General features: G+C 36.7%; 1 protein-coding gene across 1 annotated transcript; it reads left to right on the top strand.

Annotated features, from left to right (window-relative positions):
• The first annotated feature begins 2,185 nt into the window (after window positions 1–2,185).
• On the top strand, window positions 2,186–10,823 carry rhcgb (Rh family, C glycoprotein b). The gene is made up of 11 exons (XM_028004479.1): window positions 2,186–2,476; window positions 5,030–5,222; window positions 5,781–5,931; window positions 7,040–7,187; window positions 7,298–7,464; window positions 7,941–8,078; window positions 8,177–8,313; window positions 8,466–8,590; window positions 8,711–8,784; window positions 9,343–9,410; window positions 10,010–10,823. The coding sequence occupies exons 1-11, from the start codon at window positions 2,254–2,256 to the stop codon at window positions 10,056–10,058; spliced, it is 1,473 nt and encodes a 490-aa protein (XP_027860280.1). The 5' UTR covers window positions 2,186–2,253; the 3' UTR covers window positions 10,059–10,823.
• The last annotated feature ends 7,286 nt before the right edge of the window (window positions 10,824–18,109 follow it).

The following is an 18,109-nucleotide window of genomic DNA, read 5'->3' as shown; positions in this document are numbered from 1 at the left end:
CTTTTATGTTGCGTAATGCAAAACTGGATTTACTATACATCCACTTTGAGAAATTACACAAACCTCCAGACATCAACATGTATCACATAGTGTGTGTGTGTGTTACCTACTAATTCAGAGAAAACCTACATAATACGTTCTTTGTAATATTTCTGGTTACCAGTTGATGAAAGAGCAGCTTTAGGACACTTTGGCATTCATTGCATGAGTACCTGCAACCTGCTTATAGGGCATAAAGATGTTCTGGTGATGAGGTGAACAGTGTTCTGTCTCATAGTTGTATAAAATGATGGAAATAGCACAGCTAACAGGCAATGCATTATGACTGTTAGCATATGCAGAAGCGATGTTTCTCATAAATGGTGGATAATTGAATAGCAAGTGATTGATGCATGTACAAGTTTGTTTTTCTGTTTCTTTTTGTTATATAGTTGTTTTATTTTTCATCTGATTCATTTTTCAACTGATTGATCTGATGCCTTGTCTGAAATTAAGCCAGATACACACAGATTTTGATTGGATAGCAAATTAAAACTGTAAACTGTAAGAGAAATACCTACAAAAAAAAGAGACAAGTATTATTATTATTATTAATGTAAAGATTTTTCAGCTTTATTTTGTCATGCTAAGCTTTATGGGCTTTAAACCTTTCTCTAGTATGCAGTCAGACATTCTTCAATAACTCAGCCATCTCTACAGTAACAGCATTGTAGAGACATGTTGACCCACTTTCACCTCTTAAGCTTAAATTATTTTAATACTTGAAGTAGTCAAGTATTAAAGCCACCAATGCACAAAGACATAGTTATTTTGTGTCTTTAAAAATAATTATTGACATCAGGTTTCAGAAGAATACAACAATTTTTCATTTATTTATTTATTGTCTTCGCTTTTGAGAATGGTTGTGTGCAAATTTGCTGTGGCCTTTTTATTCAAGACTAGTAAGTTTACATTTGGCTAAATGAATCACGATGCCCCTGTGTTCGTCTGTTAGCAGTAAACAGTATGTATTATTTACAGCTTCCAGTAAACCAGCGGGTTACCATGAAAACTGAATGTAGGAAAACTGAATTGGACACTGCAGACCAAGCAGTTAAACTAATATCTCAGGCAATTCATCCTTCTGCTTAGGTGTCAGGAGATAATCTGTTACATCTGAAAGAAAACAGCATGTCATCAAAATGCACATTATACACATTGTGCATATTGCACCATTGTGCATATGAAAAAATTAGGACAAAAAATTTAAATATCGATCTCTGTTTTGTTGTAGTCATCAATCAAAATGTAGAACAAAATTTGTTTTCTAACTGAAAAGGTGACACTGCCCATTATACTTCATCCTGGCCCTTTATTTGTAATACAAACAGTACACTGTATTTCTGTTTTGTACACTATTTAAACTAAATTTTGAGACTTAGTCAACATGCTAAAAGCAAAAGGTGACAAAGAACCTTTTTGGGACACTGGTGCTTTGTGTCCCAAAATGTTTTCCTCAGCCAATAGTCTGCTTTGGCAAGCATTGCATGGTCATGGTCATATTGTGATGACCTTGGATTAAAGTTGCTCTGATCCTGAAATTTTAATTTACTGTACTTTTTTTTTTTCTTAAGGTACAGAAAAAAGTCTCAATTGCCAGCCTACAATTTACTGTTTCTTTTTTCAGCTTCACACTATGACTCTCCAGTCAACACAGAAAATGATAATTCACTATTTATGCTTTACAGGACAGCATGTACACAATGGAGATTTCTTTTTTCTTTGTCTAAAAGCTAAATAAAAAAAATAATACATGCAGGAAGAGTGAACAGCTGTTAACAAAGAAATACCTTTGTACCTTTCCTGACATGCAATCATTGTTTGTATTAAGGGAGGAGTTCAAATGTAGTTGACCACATCACTTCATATGTTGAGAGTAAAGTATGGGATTTGCCATTTATATCGAACCATGAACCATCTTTCTTACGACAAAACATCCCAAAAAATTGTTGAGGCTTCATCACTGTTGATAACAAACTTGTCTAATTTGTCTGTACAATCAATATAAAGTAAAGAAAGTAAAGTAAAGAAAAATGTCCCTGTATAGAGTTAGGTATGTTCCATATGCATGGAGGGAGGAGTGACTGTGGGAGTGTCCTCAGACTGGATACTTCTTGAAGATGCTCTGGGCTTTTCAGACAGCAGCTCAGCTGAGACATTTAAGCTTTCAGGATCTCTGACACCTGAAATATTTGCAACAGAGAAGCAGCTAACATGGGGGCTGCCCAGAGCTTCAGGGATATGTGCGACCGCACGAAGAATACTAATGTTCGCTTCAGTTTGCCTGCAGTGTGTGTGGTGTGGCAAACGGCCATGATCATTCTGTTTGGGGTTTTTATTCGATATGATGAAGAATCAGACCCACACTGGCTTGAGCACAAAAAACTCAATAATATATCAAGTGACATAGAGAATGACTTCTACTTCAGATATCCAAGTAAGTAAACTTATTTAACTATTTACTCAAGTTAATATTTTCTGAGATTTCATTTCTATTTTATCATTTGCTAACACAGGAGCCAAAAAAATCTACATTGTCACATATTACAGATTAAATATTTTTTTATTTATTACTTTATCATTGGTAATATCAAATTAGTGCCAGGTGTAATATTGTGATGACCTTTCATATTATTCTGAATTGCTGACAAAGGTCTGATGCCTGTTCCTGCACATCACCCAGGGGGTTTTCATTCCTCTGGGACTTTATATTTTCTACCTCACATCTCCAGACTCACTATTTTTCCTTTGTTTCATTTTCCTTGTGGAACTTTTGTTTGGATTCTGCAGAAGTGAGCATTTGAGACTGTTTTCTATGGGTGTGGTTGTTTCGTTCTACACAGAACTTTTGCGGTGTCAATTTCTGTTTATCATAAATCTATCTCCGCGATGCATTCTGACATTATATAGGGTAAACATAATCCCATGGAGCTCAGTTTCTAAACCAAACAGAACCCTTCTTCTGCAGAAACTGAGGCAGTAGGAGATTTTTTTGGCTTTTCAATGCAGACTATAGTGTTTCACAAGGCAGGTGCTGTGAGATGTCAGGCAGTGGTGACGTTGTGACACAAGTAAAAGTGACTGGCAGATGCCGGCATCCATATTTTTGATTCAGGCTGTTTGTCCTAAAAATAAGGTACAGCTGTATCACCACACCATGTTTCAACTTCATTTTCCCCCTCAACTTACAGTCCTTAATGGCATCTTTCTATTTCTAACTTTGTTTTTCTTCTAATGTTTCTTTTTAGGTTTTACCTTGTTGGTGCATCAATGTAGGAATTTGATTTTTTATTTTTGTTTATAAGAAAAACAACATCTATTTAAATTAAATGTGCTATATCACAAGTTTCCATTATTTAAGCTCATGGAAAAATAAACAAGCACCATGATGCTTGAGTCCTTGAGTCATCTTCACACGATACCTCGCTCGTATCTAATGTGCCATTGTGCCAACCTGCATTGAGGAGGCATGTTATTAAAGCAAACTGTCTGTGGAGTCTGAACTGGTTCTCTGCTGGAACATAGATTCATCCATGTGGGGATTTGTATGCACTTAGGAAACACATCTGGTAGGAGCATTTAGATAGGAAAAGCAAAGTTTAATAACATTTAAAGTGTTCTCTAATTTTTAGGTGGGGAGGGGGAAATTGTTTGAAAAGGAACATACTCATCACTAAAGAGGAATATCTGGAATATAGATATTTCTCTCAGATATAATTTCAAAAAAGTTCGGGTCAGATCCTTCTTTGGTCCTTTCTTAGCCTACTCTCCTATTTTCAAGCTCATTTTGAAAATTTAGATTGACATTTAGATTTGTTCAGAGCCACTGGACCCTTACACAAACGTTTGTTTTTAATGAAGCACATCATAAAGAAATTAGAGTTAGTTTCAAGATATTTGAAAATAGGTATGAGATATGTTTTAAAAACAGCTAAGATGTTTGTTTTTAAAACAGCTTCTCTTTCCCTTTAAACCCCCAAAATAATTATTTTCAGCCATTTCTCCCAATATAGCTGATCCACTTAATCAATCATCTAATTTACTTTCATTTTCAACCTTTTTGTTGGACTCAAAACTCTGGGTCATTATGTTACTGTGATCTCCAAATAACCCTGACAGTTTTCTGTTAAACAACTTGCTGCTGTTTTGAATTCATACTTCCCCCATGAGCAGGTCTGCAGTCATGCAGCCCTCAAGGTATCAAAGCAGAAATAAGATGCCTATTTAATCATTTCTCTCTGGTGGGAGATTATTTTTGTGTCCGTTAGACAGCACTGTACACATTTGACAAATGAGACAGTTTTGGACACATTTTCTCCTAGCATTTTGTTTTGGAATATGTCTTATCCAAGCTTTACTGTGCTGACAAGGAGATATGTTTTGCATTCAGTGCTGTGTCATGCTGTGGTACAGTTCACATCTGCAATCCTTTTCTCAGCAAGTTTAGTCAGCACACAGACGATGCGTGACTTTATTTGCTGGGATGGGCATATCTGTTACAATCTTCTTTGTTTGAACACCTGACAATAGTTATCTTTCCAGTTCTGACTTACAGTGAATAGGATGAAATGTATACATTTTTAACACCTTGCACTGTTGAGTAACTAGTTTGTAATTTCAATGATTTTGATTAAGGATAAATCCATATTTTATACATTATAAATTCTGAAATCCTGCCCTAATCTCTAGATATGTGATTCTTCTGCTTGGCCAGATAAATATGTTAAAAGAAATCCAAAAGATTTAGAACAGGAACAAAGAAGGCAAGTGAAACAAATAATGGTGAAATTTTGTGAAAACTGATTTGAGTTTTTTCTCTGCTTATTCTATGTTTGTCTAAGTTTTTTTTTTTTTTTATGCAACCCATTTTTTTACCTTTAAAACCAGACTGCTCTGCTTGGAAAGTTGCAAATCCTGTTTCAGATGAAGTTTAAGGACCTTTTAATTTTATTGCTTCAGTTTATCCATTCCCATCTTGTTTCTGTTCCAGGTTTCCAAGACGTACACGTGATGATATTTGTAGGGTTTGGGTTCCTGATGACGTTTTTGAAGCGTTACAGCTTTGGTGGAGTGGGTTTCAACTTCCTGATTGCCGCCTTCGGCCTCCAGTGGGCGCTGCTGATGCAGGGCTGGTTCCACTCCTTGGACTACACTGATGGGAAGATCAAAATTGGGATTGAAAAGTAAACACTGTAGCTAGAATTGCCTAATTCTAAAGTGTTTGTAGTTTACAGTAGTGCTATTACAGAATTTGAAGTGGAAAAAAAATCAATAACCTACCGGTAATCAGGTTATCCAGTAAACTGATATTTGCTTTCGTCTTTATTTGAAATACATCCTGTGGGAATATGTTTTGACCAGCATAGTTTCCATAGATGGAAAGAAATGAGGGTGGAGGAACCAGTTTAACTGGCGGATTCCCAGGAAAATACTTCCTGTCTCTTTAGATGATCTGTTTGTGGCTCTAAGGCAAACAAAAACTTGCACTGCTGAGTAATGACAATATGGCTGAAGAGCCACCACCTCACTTTGTGCCAAACAAAGTGAGACGTGTGTTTTCCGCCTTACTCTCAGAAACAATAACGGAAATTTGATTCCTTATACTTCAGGGCTTAAAAAAAAAAATGGTTTATGAGTTTCAGTGTGGACATTTGCTGAAGATTAACAGTCCATCACAGACACTGTGAGCTTGCTGCTGATTTCCTGTTGCCTTGTTTGTTTTCTTTATTTTCTCTCCTCAGCCTTATCAATGCAGATTTCTGCGTAGCTGGCTGCCTGATCGCATATGGAGCTCTGCTGGGAAAGGTCAGCCCGGTCCAGCTGATGGTTTTGACTCTGTTTGGAATAACACTTTTTGCTGTAGAGGAATACATCATCTTGAATCTCATCCATGTAAGCTAACTTTTTTTCTCTCTCTTTACGGTTTTGGCTGTCCGCCACCATCAACATGCAAACAAAATCAGGCTTGAGTCTTCATAGCCATGCTCTCAAAAGGAGAGATATAATCAAAGCAGTTTTTCCAAGATATCATATAAAGGGGAGAAAGTATTGGGGGTAAAATTATTATTAGACACTGACAGTAACTTTATGACAAGGGGGTAAAACTATTATTTCATACTGATAATAATTTGATGGCATAATACATTTGCACCTTATAAATGCTGCAGTTCATACACACTGCTAATGATTTTAATTACATCTGTTCTTTTACTGTAAACAAAGCAATGATTATGTTCACCCATCTACAACCTGATATATCACTTAGAAAATACAACAGATGTGTAGTTAACAGGATTTATTTGAAAGAGGAGAGTAAAATAAAATATGTTTTTAATTGTTCCTTTACCTATAAAAATATGAAAACTGTGACTAGGATTTGCATTTTACTCCCAGAACTATGTGGAAACAGTGGTCGCTGCATTACAAGTCTTTCAGGTGAATGACCCTTACAGTTTTGCACATCTGCAGACTGAATTTTTTGCCCATGTTCCAAAGTAACTCATATTCTATCAGAATAGATAGAAAGCCTCTAAAAAAATCTGCTTTTAAGCGTTGCCCATAATGCAATTATTGCAATTTAGCGTGATTTGATCTAAGCTAGTAAGTTTGCACCAAGACTTTGGAGTCCTTTATACACTCTATGAGGTTCTGAACCAGAACAGGAATGATATTTAGAGGATGATGAAAGATGTTAGTTGTCATCACACATAGTGTTTTTTGAAAGGACAAAAAGTAATATTTTGGTCTGAGCAGAGCAAAGCACTTTCTTCAACATGTTTGCTGTTTCCTGCTGTGGCAAACTGTAGACATTACCATATATTTTTTCTCTCCCTTTCATGAATTTCATCATTATACACATTTGAATGTGTTTATTGTGAAGGCACTATAAACAAAGAAATCCAAATCTAAGGTTTTGTGTTGTAATCTCCTTTTATTGCCTAATGAAAAATAATCATGAATGCAGTTTTTGTAAACCTCAAACTACTTTTTCTTCCTTAAGGCCAGGGATGCTGGGGGCTCCATGGTGATCCACACTTTTGGAGCTTACTATGGACTTTCCATTTCATGGATGCTCTATCGGCCTAACCTGGACCAGAGCTCACGCTTACAAGGCTCCGTGTATCATTCAGATGTCTTTGCTACGATTGGTAAGCTGGGTTTAGCACAAAAGATTGTGTTACACAGATTTTTTTTTTCTATTTGTGTTCTTATTCTACTTTGTCCACTCATATTACTTTGCCTTCTTTTTTTTTTACAGGTACCCTCTTCTTGTGGATGTTCTGGCCCAGCTTCAACTCAGCAATCACAGATCATGGTGATGGGCAGCACAGAGCGGTCATCAACACTTACCTGGCTTTGGCCTCAACTGTGCTCACCACAGTGGCTATGTCAAGCCTCTTCCAGAAACACGGAAAACTAGATATGGTAAGAAAAAGCAAATTTAAAAAAACCCTAGCAAACACAAAAAGTTTAATATTTTCTCTTATAAAACAAACCAAACTATCACAAAATGACATCAAAACCATATACCGTACTCTTGCATAATTCATTAGGCTAATTGTGGACAATTTTAAACCAATCAGAGCCAACAGGGCCTAGCAGAATCATAACATATCATAACATAACATATAATCATAACATATCTGATAGTATAAAACTATAATAAAAAAAATAAATAAAATAGAGAAGAGTTAGTATTTCTAAAAACTATTATGGAAGGCATGATATATTTATGTTTCTTAGAATAAAAGCTAGAGAAGTCATCCCAGAATGATGACTGAACACTTTACCATTTTCACTGGTTGACCGCAGAAAGCAACACATCATATTTTATTGTAAACCCTTGGACTAAAATTAAATACTTTTGCTTTAATTTAATGGGTTCTTCACCTTTTTCCCAGGTTCACGTCCAGAACTCAACACTTGCTGGAGGCGTTGCAGTAGGAACAGCAGCTGAGTTCATGCTGATGCCCTACGGGTCTCTCATCGTTGGCTTCTGCTGTGGTGTTATCTCCACACTTGGATACATATACATCAGTGTAAGATCTTTATTTGACAGCCATAATAAAGTTTTATATAAACTCAGTCTTTTGTGATATTAATAACCTCAGTGAATACCTTCTTTTCCCTCCATCAGCCTTTCCTGGAGAAGTACATGAAGGTCCAAGACACCTGTGGAGTCCACAATCTCCATGCCATGCCAGGTGTTATAGGTGGTATCGTTGGAGCTATCACCGCTGCAGCTGCGTCAGAGTCGGTTTATGGACATGAAGGGTAAATTTTCTTGTCTAGCAAGGAGAAAACAAAACAACAGATTAACAGAAACCTAATTCAATTTAAATTGAAGGTTACACTGCTGTGAATGTCTTTTTTTTGTTGTTGTTGCAAATTTAGAGGAAAATTAAAAGTCTTGTTTTCAATTAAAGGTTGGTGAAGACTTTTGACTTCGAAGGGGCTTTTGAGAAGATGGAGCCCACAACGCAGGGAGGTCACCAGGCCGGAGGCCTCTGTGTGGCTCTCATCTTCGGTATAGGAGGAGGCATGATAGTAGGTAGGGAATGAATAACTTTAAAAACAATGATTGGGATCTTCCTGTGTAGCAACACAATGGCTTCACTTTGCAAACTGTACATTTTTACATTATAACTTTGTCTTTTATTTGTCATTCTAGGCGCCATCTTGAGATTACCCATCTGGGGAGATCCTGCAGACGACAACTGCTTTGATGATGAGACTTACTGGGAGGTAAGAGGCAGGGAGTTTATACTTTTTTAAAGAATTTTAATAAAGAGAAAATAGTCAAATAAAGGGACTCATAATTTTGATCCAAATAAAATGATCGCACCCAGTATAGGAATACCAAATTTAACATAATGCATTGCATAAGTACTCTATGTACTTTAATTAATTAATTAATTAATTAATTAATTTATTTATTTATTTATTTTTACATTTTGTTACATTGCAAACACAAACTTTAATGTATTTTATTGGGATGCAATGTGGCCAAACAGCACAGACAAGCAAATAATTGTGAAGTGAAAGGAAACGGTATCTGATTTTTTAAAATGTTCTATTTTAATTGCAGTGTGGCATGGATTCATATTTATATTCCTTTATCCTCATACCCATTTAAAAAAATGCAGTTCTTTTAGTTTTGTTTACATAAACCAAATCACCCGGAATAATTCCTGCTATACTTCAGTGACAAAAACTTTTCTGGTTTCCAACACTGAACAAAATGGGCAGAAAATCTCAGATTTTGATGCCACGCATTTGTGACGGTTGCTGCTTTGTCTCCAGGTGCCAGAAGACGAGGAGAGTATCCCACCTGTCCTGCAATACAACAACCACATGCGGAACAAAGACATGTGAGTATTTGATTCATCTATATATTAGCTAAAAGTAATCTGGTCATAAAGATGATTATCCCATAAAACAGTCACTTTGTACAGTTAAAGACGTGCTGCATTTACTGTCCTCTTGGTGGCAGCAGAGTCCACTTGAAGGAGAGAAAGGTGTGGGTCGTTGCTTTTTCTCTTGATGGGGATTACAATGTTTTAATGTGAGGAGTACACTATGAGAACAAAGTGCGGCTTCGCACAGAGGCCTCTGCCGCGCAGTGTGGGCTCGTTTACAAAACGCTGACATGATCCATTGCTCAGTAATTCCAAGTGAAGTTTCTCTCTCCTGCTATTTGTTGATGGGGGTTTTTGCAGAACACCTTCACGTCTGTGACTCATCAAAGTGACCTTGGGTTTATGTAGCAGCCTTCATGTTTACACTGATAATAAATCTAACATTACTTCCTCTTCTATAGAAAGATGAACTCTGGATTTTGATCAAATCTCATTGAAATTCATGTAATCTAAGTGTCAGATGTCTTTGGAGAGGTTATTTTCCATGCTTCATACATATTTGGAGCAAAACATTCAACATGATTGTTTATGTAACTTTGCTTTCTTTTCAGTGCTGATACAAATTTCTCCATGGAGCCATATCCCAGGACCCGATCTTGAATGGTTGCTGAATTGATTGGCTGTTCCCCATTTCATTTTGTTATTTCTCTATTGGAGGAAAAAGATCTATACGTAGAAGACAATTTGCTTTAAAAAACAATAGTAATGAGAAATATTAAAATTTTTACAGGTTTTATCTCAAATTGCCTCATTTCAAAAGTTTAATGATGTGAAGTGTTTTTTGTGTTCTATCATAGTGAAACATAGTTTTTAGTTGAAAAGATGCATATTAGCACCTCATGTAACACCAATTTGGGAATTTAATCAAGTTATTCCTGATTTCTAAGTTTTTCTGCACTTTCCTTTATTTACAGGCACATCTTGTTTTTTATTTGTCATTTATTGTTTTTTCTGTTTCTTCGTGTACATTTCTTACAGAATTTGAAAAAAGTTTATTATGTTCCTGATGTTGCAACTGTTGCAAACTAAGTGATGGTGTGACTTTAAGGGCTTCTTCATATTTAGTATTTATATTATATTGTCACTTTATTAATGCTTTATAAGACATAAGTAGGGAATTTTGTATCATACTAATTTCCTCTGTCTGGAAGCCCTCCTTTTTGTCCTATACACAAAATAAATGTGCCTGAAATACTAATAATGTTCCACAAGCATTTTAGTTAATTAAATCTAAGCAAAGGGCTAAAGTGTTTGCAATTGACAAATTAATGATTTTGTCAGCTACAGGTAAAATGTTTGTGATACTGTTTGAGAAGTTTCTTAATGCTAATTTGATTTAATAATAAATTAAGAATTAATTATCAATATTTTCCAGTGCAAAAGTGTGGTGTCTAATTTATCTGATTTATTTCATTAACAAACATTTACAGAGAAGTTTACATTTTGGTTTAAAGAAATAGTTATAAACAAATTTCACTAAAAGAATAACAAAAAGTCAGAGGGTAGCAGTCCTCATGACACTGTGGTGACTAAAAACAAACTACATACTGCAAACCATTGTTACTTAATTAAGGGGAAGCAAATTGTCACTCATGGTACAAAACACAGACAAATATTTTAAAAGCATTGATTAGGAAAACGATTCAGTGTTTTGTTTCTCACATTAATACATTAGATGTATCATAAAAGTGGCCATTTGCAAAGATACAGAGCATGACGTTTAGTTTTTCTGAAGATGCCACATTTTCTCTCTACATCTAGCGGTGTCTAGCCAGTGTCGGTCATTCACCCATGGTGGCTGAATTTCTGAGCAGTCTCACCCCCATCAACTCCTCACCAAGCCACCTCCCCAACCTTGGCATTTGATTGGTGGAAGGCAGCAGCAGCTCGCTGTGGGAGAGTGTGGATGATTCCCACACATGAGAAGCAGCGAGGAATCCGTCTCCTCATACAGTCTCCTTTCCAACAAAGGCAGGCTTAGTGCTGTTTTCTTTTGTCATCAGGAACGTGTTTGAGTAAAGGAGGTAATGGTGCCACAAGTGCTCCAATTAAATGCGATGCAGCCCTGCTGGGAAGAAAGGCTGCTCGGTTGCCCTCTATACTTCCCTCATGTCACATACACACAAAAACGGGGCCTCTTCGCCTTCTTCTACCATCCCCACTCGTGTATTTCCCGCCCTAACTTCTCTTCATGTTTATTCATCAACCACTTAAAGGCCAAAATTCAACATTGCTAAAGCAAATTCAGAACTATTTTGAAAATGTATTCATTTTGCACTTCTATGTTTAGACAACCTGGCCTTATTGCATGATAAGTCCGACGTTTATAAACAGACCCTGATGTCTTCTGCAAGATACAAACTGAGTAAGAACAGGGGCCATGGAGAAGGTGAGCTGGAATACTTGGAGACATAAGGGGGCATAAAAAGGGGATTGAGGCCTCTCTTTCTTTGCTGAGGACTGACTGACTGACTCAATCATGATCTTTGATTGACAGCTTCAGTGAAGGAGGGAACTGGGAACGAAGGGTGAAGGATGGAAGCTTAGAATGGGAGCTGCACAAAACATGCGCCTATACAAGGGGTCCGCGATGAAGCTCATTAATGTAAAAGAACATACAAGTAAAGGCAAAATTTACAGAGCTGTTCAGATCTAAATACAACGTGGGAGGTCACGCTGGACGGTATTTGTTTTGTTTTTTGTCATCGTCTTTTAGGACTCGGAAACTAATCTTACTGCAACTTTGTCTTTTGCTTGCGTCCTTTGTCTGGTCATTACATTTGTGGTGTGGCAGTTACACAACATTACAACAACCCTGAATTCACTGAGGTTTTACAAGAATATGCAGCAGCCAAATAGTATCCAGAGCTGTGCGTTCACGGCGCCATAAACTGAGCAATAAAAGCCACTTTGAAAGCAACCAGGAGTCTGTAAACCTGCTAATAAACCCTTCAGGCTTTCACTCTTTTCTCTCTTTACCTAATCTCTTCACATCTTATGCAGCTCAAGGGTCCCCCATAGATTATTTCTCAGTGAGAAATCTGAAACATTCAAAAACTTTTTAAAGTCCTCTCTGCAAAGTGATGCTCAGTTAAATCCAAGAAGACAGAGTTCATGTACGCATTTTATGTACACAGTACGATTTCGTAATTGTTATAAAGTAGGTAAACTTGTACTCTATCAACCCTTTTCCAAAATAAAACCCATATTTAGCCATATTTGGAGGAATATCAAACATTTCAGTGATTGAGAAGTCAGTTTAACCCTATGAACTTTTTTGTGAGGTTGTCACATTCCTATCTAGACTTCCCATACATCATAGAAAATAGCATTTTCTTCCATAATCTATGCATTCCATTTACCAATTACAGTATCTAGATTTCATCCATAATCTTTACTAATGAATCTACAAAGCTCTTATAAAACTCTGCTATATATTTTTTAAAGAAGTGGCTTCATGTCCACTAAACTGACAGGCAAGCAACAAGAGCCCATGGTAACTAGATCCCCAGCTCAGGTGTGGAGATTTATCAGCTGAACCACTACTAGTCATTAAGCGGTTCAGGAACTATGGCCTTTAGGGATGGTAAAAAAAAAAGCCATCACTGAAACACAACCCTAAGAAGTCCCATTTAAAGTTTGGTTTAGATGAGACCAAAATTTATCTTTTTCATCGTACTAAGTCAATCTTCCCAAATGTGAAACGTGGTGGAGGTGGCATCGTGAATATACGTCATGCATGATACTGTTTTGAGAATTTTGGAAATAACATTATTTTCCTTCTACTTTACAACTGACAACTTTTATAGTTTGTGACTTAGTGTGCCAAAATTCAAGGGGTACAAACACTTTAAATCACAGTAACTAAAGCTCTTGCGGTCTGCTCTTATAGACAGGTAAGTGGTACATCATTAAAAGTATTTCTTAAACTTTTCTTAGTTAGCTGAATGTTTAATGTTGATTATAAAGTCGAGAAGTTGCTATTCTTGTCCTGTTGTCCATCCCTGTTTTCCATCCATAGCTTCATTCACTGCAGGTATCCCTAGAAACTCCCCATGCCACAGAGGCTGCTTAAGTGTCCCTATCGGACCACAGTAGCGAAGAACAGCAGATTAACCATGATCCTATCTGCTCAGCACTAGCCCCTTCATACGCTCCGTTACACTGGCTTTTAAAAGGAGATGCTGATGCCATTCAGGCCTGTGATATGAATCCCAGACGTGGGGACAAGGACACAGCGTTCACCCCTGTTTCACAGAAAGGAGCCCCCTTTCTGACACCCTTTAATTCTCGTTGCTACGGGGCTTCTGGGTTCAATGGCGAACTCCTGTTGTGAGGGGGACAAAGCCCCTCAGTCATCCGGCAATGGTTGCCAGGGGAGGCAGAATGTATGGGGAGGGACGGGCTGCCGTTATCCCGGGCGAAATGTCTCTCTTAAGGCGGCAGAGATTTGGTGATTGACAGGTGGCTACACGCTCCACTGCAGATCGCCCTGTGGGGCCGGTGGTCTGTGAGGCCTCATATGTGTGACCATGAATGTGAGTTCTGATGACAGGGAGCTGCAGGCTTAGTGGGGTTGCAGGATGGTCATATGTGCCCAAGTGAAATAGCCGCTTTATACCTGGAGAGGGCGCTGCTTCTGCATGAAGGTATAAACTCTCTCTGCTGCAGGTGTGCTGAGAAGACATGTAATAGTGAGGATGATGAAACTAATGAAAATGCAGATTCTTGGTAATGTTTAATGCAATGAAACATATTTACCTCCTTGCAAAAGGCTTCAGTTGTTGCTTTTTACTTGAATGTTTCATATCACACAAGTATAAAAATCACTCAGCGATAATCTGAGTAAATGCAAAAAGCTGTTAACCATTTTATTTATTAAGGGGGAAAGTATCAAAGCCAATCTGACCTTAAGTAAAAAAAAAATACTTCCCCCTGTTTGTTAAATTATGAATTAACTGTAATAAAACCATAATTTTGGTGATGTTTCATAACCCACACCAGAGCTAATTAATGCCAGGCCTGTACAAACCAAAATCCCTTTGCTAAATCCCACCTGACGACAGAAATTAGGCTAATAGACGTAGAACAGCAATACATTATACCCCGATCTAAAGAAATTCAGTTTTACAAGATAAAAAATATACAAAAAAATATATGCATTAAATTTTGTAAACTTCAAAAAAGTGGAACTTAAGTAAATATTTAGCATTTTGCAATCAATCAGATTATTAAAATAGATATTGCATCTTTATTCTCATGCGTCTCTGCAGTTTAATGATAAGTATTTGTTGGTTTGTTCATCATACACCCATTGGAACCCCAACAGTCCCCAAACATTCACCGCCTGTTTCCCCCTCCAGGCCCAAAGAGTTGAGTGGGAACAGACAAGGCTGTGCAGACAACACAGTGTCCCCTTCGAGAGACGTCTGGGACCGTCTGGGTTCTGCTCTCCCAGACAGAGAGCCCTTTCCACCCCATCAGATTCTGTTCACGCCCATCCCCATACTCTCGTCTAACCCCCAAAACCACCACACCCACTTCCCCTTGACCTTGACTCTCCGTCCAGACAGTCTGGGGTCAAAGGTTAACACAGCAGCCTCACATCAGACAACGTTCAGGTCCCTTGAGTCTATAGGAAGGCTAAATAGTGACTCACCCAGAAATCAGGCTGTAGGAATGTGGCTTTAAATTCCTGCAGAGATGAAACAACAAAAAAACTACAAAGTGTGTTGAATATGCATATTGTTTCTCAGTCATACAGGTTAATGCATATAAATAATTCTTGTACATTCATGTTATTGACATTTCTTCCTGAGGAAAAGTTTTCCAGAAAATATATAAATAAGACTAACTTGGTCTTTGAGATGAGCCAGAAGAAAATCGGTCTACTACTCGCGTTCTGTCAGGTTTTTGAGGTGGTATCATGTAAAGCCTGTTTCAAGTCAACTCTTAACATTTCAAAAGTATAAAGACATACACTTTTGGTTTTACTGGTAAGTTCTGAGTTGTTTTGCTGCAGGTTGCAGTTCAGTTACATCTGCATTTTTTTTTTACTTTAAAAAATTTTTTTTTTACTAATTTTCTCACATTTTTCTTAAGAACTGTTTGACACAAAAAAAGTTTTAAGTAGATTTTTTGATGATGAGTGGTCCAGGTCTTACTGCAACAAAGCATCCCCAAACCATGACACTTCCACCTCTATGTTCCACAGCTGGAATGAGGTTCTTTTCATTGAATGTCAAATGTTTTTTTAGGCCAAACTGGCGCCACCTGCTTTGGTATCCAAATAATTCAGTTTTAGAGTAATCTGTCCAAAAACATTATTAGAGAAATCCTGGTCTACCTTATCTGTGGCAAACATCACTCTGGCCTTCATGCTGTCTCTGACACCAAATGTTTCCACCTTGCACACTTCAAGAAAGTTAAACATGTCGAGTCTCTTGTCAATTGTAAACACATGCACTTTCATATCAACAGTGAGTCTCTGCAAAACATCCCATCGCAACATTTTCAGACTCTATGAAACTGACTTCTGTTTTCATGGTGAACTTCCTTGCATGGTCAGATTAAGCCATGTTCACAGGCCTCAGACTGATCTTTGTGTTTAACCCTGGTGTTTAGTTTCACTGCAGCACACCAAAATGAATGTTTGGGGTTTAGTTGGGGGGAAAACATCCTAGAAAATGTTGAGTAATGATCCAGTCATGTGTACGTGATGTGATACAACTACTTGTAAGTTGGAGAAAATCTGGGATGCCATAATTTATTCCTCACCAGAAATTGCAGTTGTTTATTACCTTTTACAATAAATTTCAAAAGGTCTTTCCTTTGGGTTTATTTTTTTATTAATATTATTTGAAATTATTTTTGTTGTTCAAATTTATCTTAAGTATTTATATTTAGAAATATAGTAGAAAAACAAACAAGTTGATTAAAGATCATGTGTTTTGTTTCTTCTTTCTGTTACATCAAAAAAGTTAATATAAGTAAAAGAATAAGAGGGACCCACTCAAAGTTTTTACCTAAGTAAACAATGCAAATATATCAAACTGCAATAACTAAATATTATTAATTGCTAGACAAATAAAATGTGATATAAAATATAGAGATTAGGAAAATTCAATATTACAGTTTTTTCCTTGGTATTTCTGTTGAATTGTTTTTTGTTTTTGTTGTTGTTGTTTTAATTAAAATTACTTTTGTCTCGATTTCAAAACAGTTAGGGCCGTTTATCGCAAACTGACAATTACTAAAGTCTGAATAAAATTTTTTTTTTTTCTTTCAGTCGCTAAAAGAAGCTTCATTAGGCCACTTGAACATATTTTCTGAATAAGAGTCAACATGCCAGCGATGTCAGCACTTTGCTTGAAAAATGAAAGATGTGAATGTTATGTTTCGCATTTCTGAGATGTAGGATATCAAATTCAACTTCCTGGCAAGTGCAATCAAAGTGCTTCAAAAACGGAATTGCAGATAATTGCTTTCACGTCAAAATGAACTGACTGATTTAATTGTTGGGGGGAGGGAAATGACGCATAGCATGTTTGGTTTGACTTCTATGAGTGGATCGGTGGAGAATATAGTAGTTTGTGCAGCTTTCGTATGTGTACATATTCATTTAATAATTATCAGTGCAAATTGTGTAAATCATTTGCACTGGTAAAACAAAAAATACATTTAATTTATTTTTTAGACCATGTTTAATTTGATTCATTTTATCGATTTTAAACCTTTAAGTCTCACCTGACGGATTTATATGTAGCAGAATTTCGCCTGCAGCAGAGAACTGAAAGGCCCTGCGATCTTCTTTAAACCGAATTACAACCAGAGAATCAATCTGCAACAGGAGGCGGGACTGAGGGTGGCGTAAGCCAATCAACAGAGGCCTTTCAACCAAAACCTGTGCGGAGAAATGTTAATAAAAGCATTAAGCTCTTCACCTTAAAAAGAGTGGGGGGAAGATATTTATACAAAGGCAAAATTTTACAAATTATATATTTAAATTATCTATTACCAGTCACTATCTAGTGATTTATGATTTATGTTATGGTTACAAAAAAGAAGAAAAGAAAAAGGAAAAAATCTCTCCAGAAAACGACTGCGGTTCTGTCGTTTCAGCACCGCTTCGACTCGTTTAAACCAACAATTATGCATATTTTGGATTATTTTCTGTTTCTCATGACTAAATTCATTTCATCACTAAAATAAACTTAGTTATAATAATTCACTTTTTTTCCGAAAATAAATACAATGAAATAGAAAACGTCGCTATTTACTAACAATTGATTTGAACATAAATCATTGAGTTAATTCAAGAGACCAAAGCAACAATTATTGTAAATTGTTTTAGCACCAAATGTGGTTTCTCTTTAGTTCAGCTCAGCTGCTGGATTACTTATTACAAAGTTTCATTAATACAGTGCATAAGGTTTGATTACATTTATTTTAATGCATGAACACTCAAGATTTACAAAAACAAAAATATGATGACTTCAGTGTCAACTGTGCAATATTTACACAGTTGGCCTTTATATAACAAATTAATTTAGATAAATTGGAGATGATAACTCCTAAATGTTCTTGATAGAGCAGCATCTCCTCTAAAGAGGACATGCTGATTTTAATGAGACCTCAGAAGAGAAACCCCC

This window comes from Xiphophorus couchianus, chromosome 2, assembly GCF_001444195.1.
Source record: "Xiphophorus couchianus chromosome 2, X_couchianus-1.0, whole genome shotgun sequence".
Lineage (NCBI taxonomy): Eukaryota > Metazoa > Chordata > Actinopteri > Cyprinodontiformes > Poeciliidae > Xiphophorus > Xiphophorus couchianus.
Note: the sequence above shows the minus strand (reverse complement) of the source record. Positions and strands in the feature narration are given on the sequence as shown.

What these genes read in the sequence shown, in the direction of transcription:
- rhcgb (XM_028004479.1), top strand. Translation starts at nt 2,254, where the DNA reads ATGGGGGCTGCCCAGAGCTTCAGGGATATGTGCGACCGCACGAAGAAT. An exon ending in ATCAAAATTGGGATTGAAAA is followed by an intron (nt 5,223 to 5,780) that starts GTAAACACTGTA and finishes TTCTCTCCTCAG; the next exon opens with CCTTATCAATGCAGATTTCT. An exon ending in ATGATGAGACTTACTGGGAG is followed by an intron (nt 8,785 to 9,342) that starts GTAAGAGGCAGG and finishes CTTTGTCTCCAG; the next exon opens with GTGCCAGAAGACGAGGAGAG.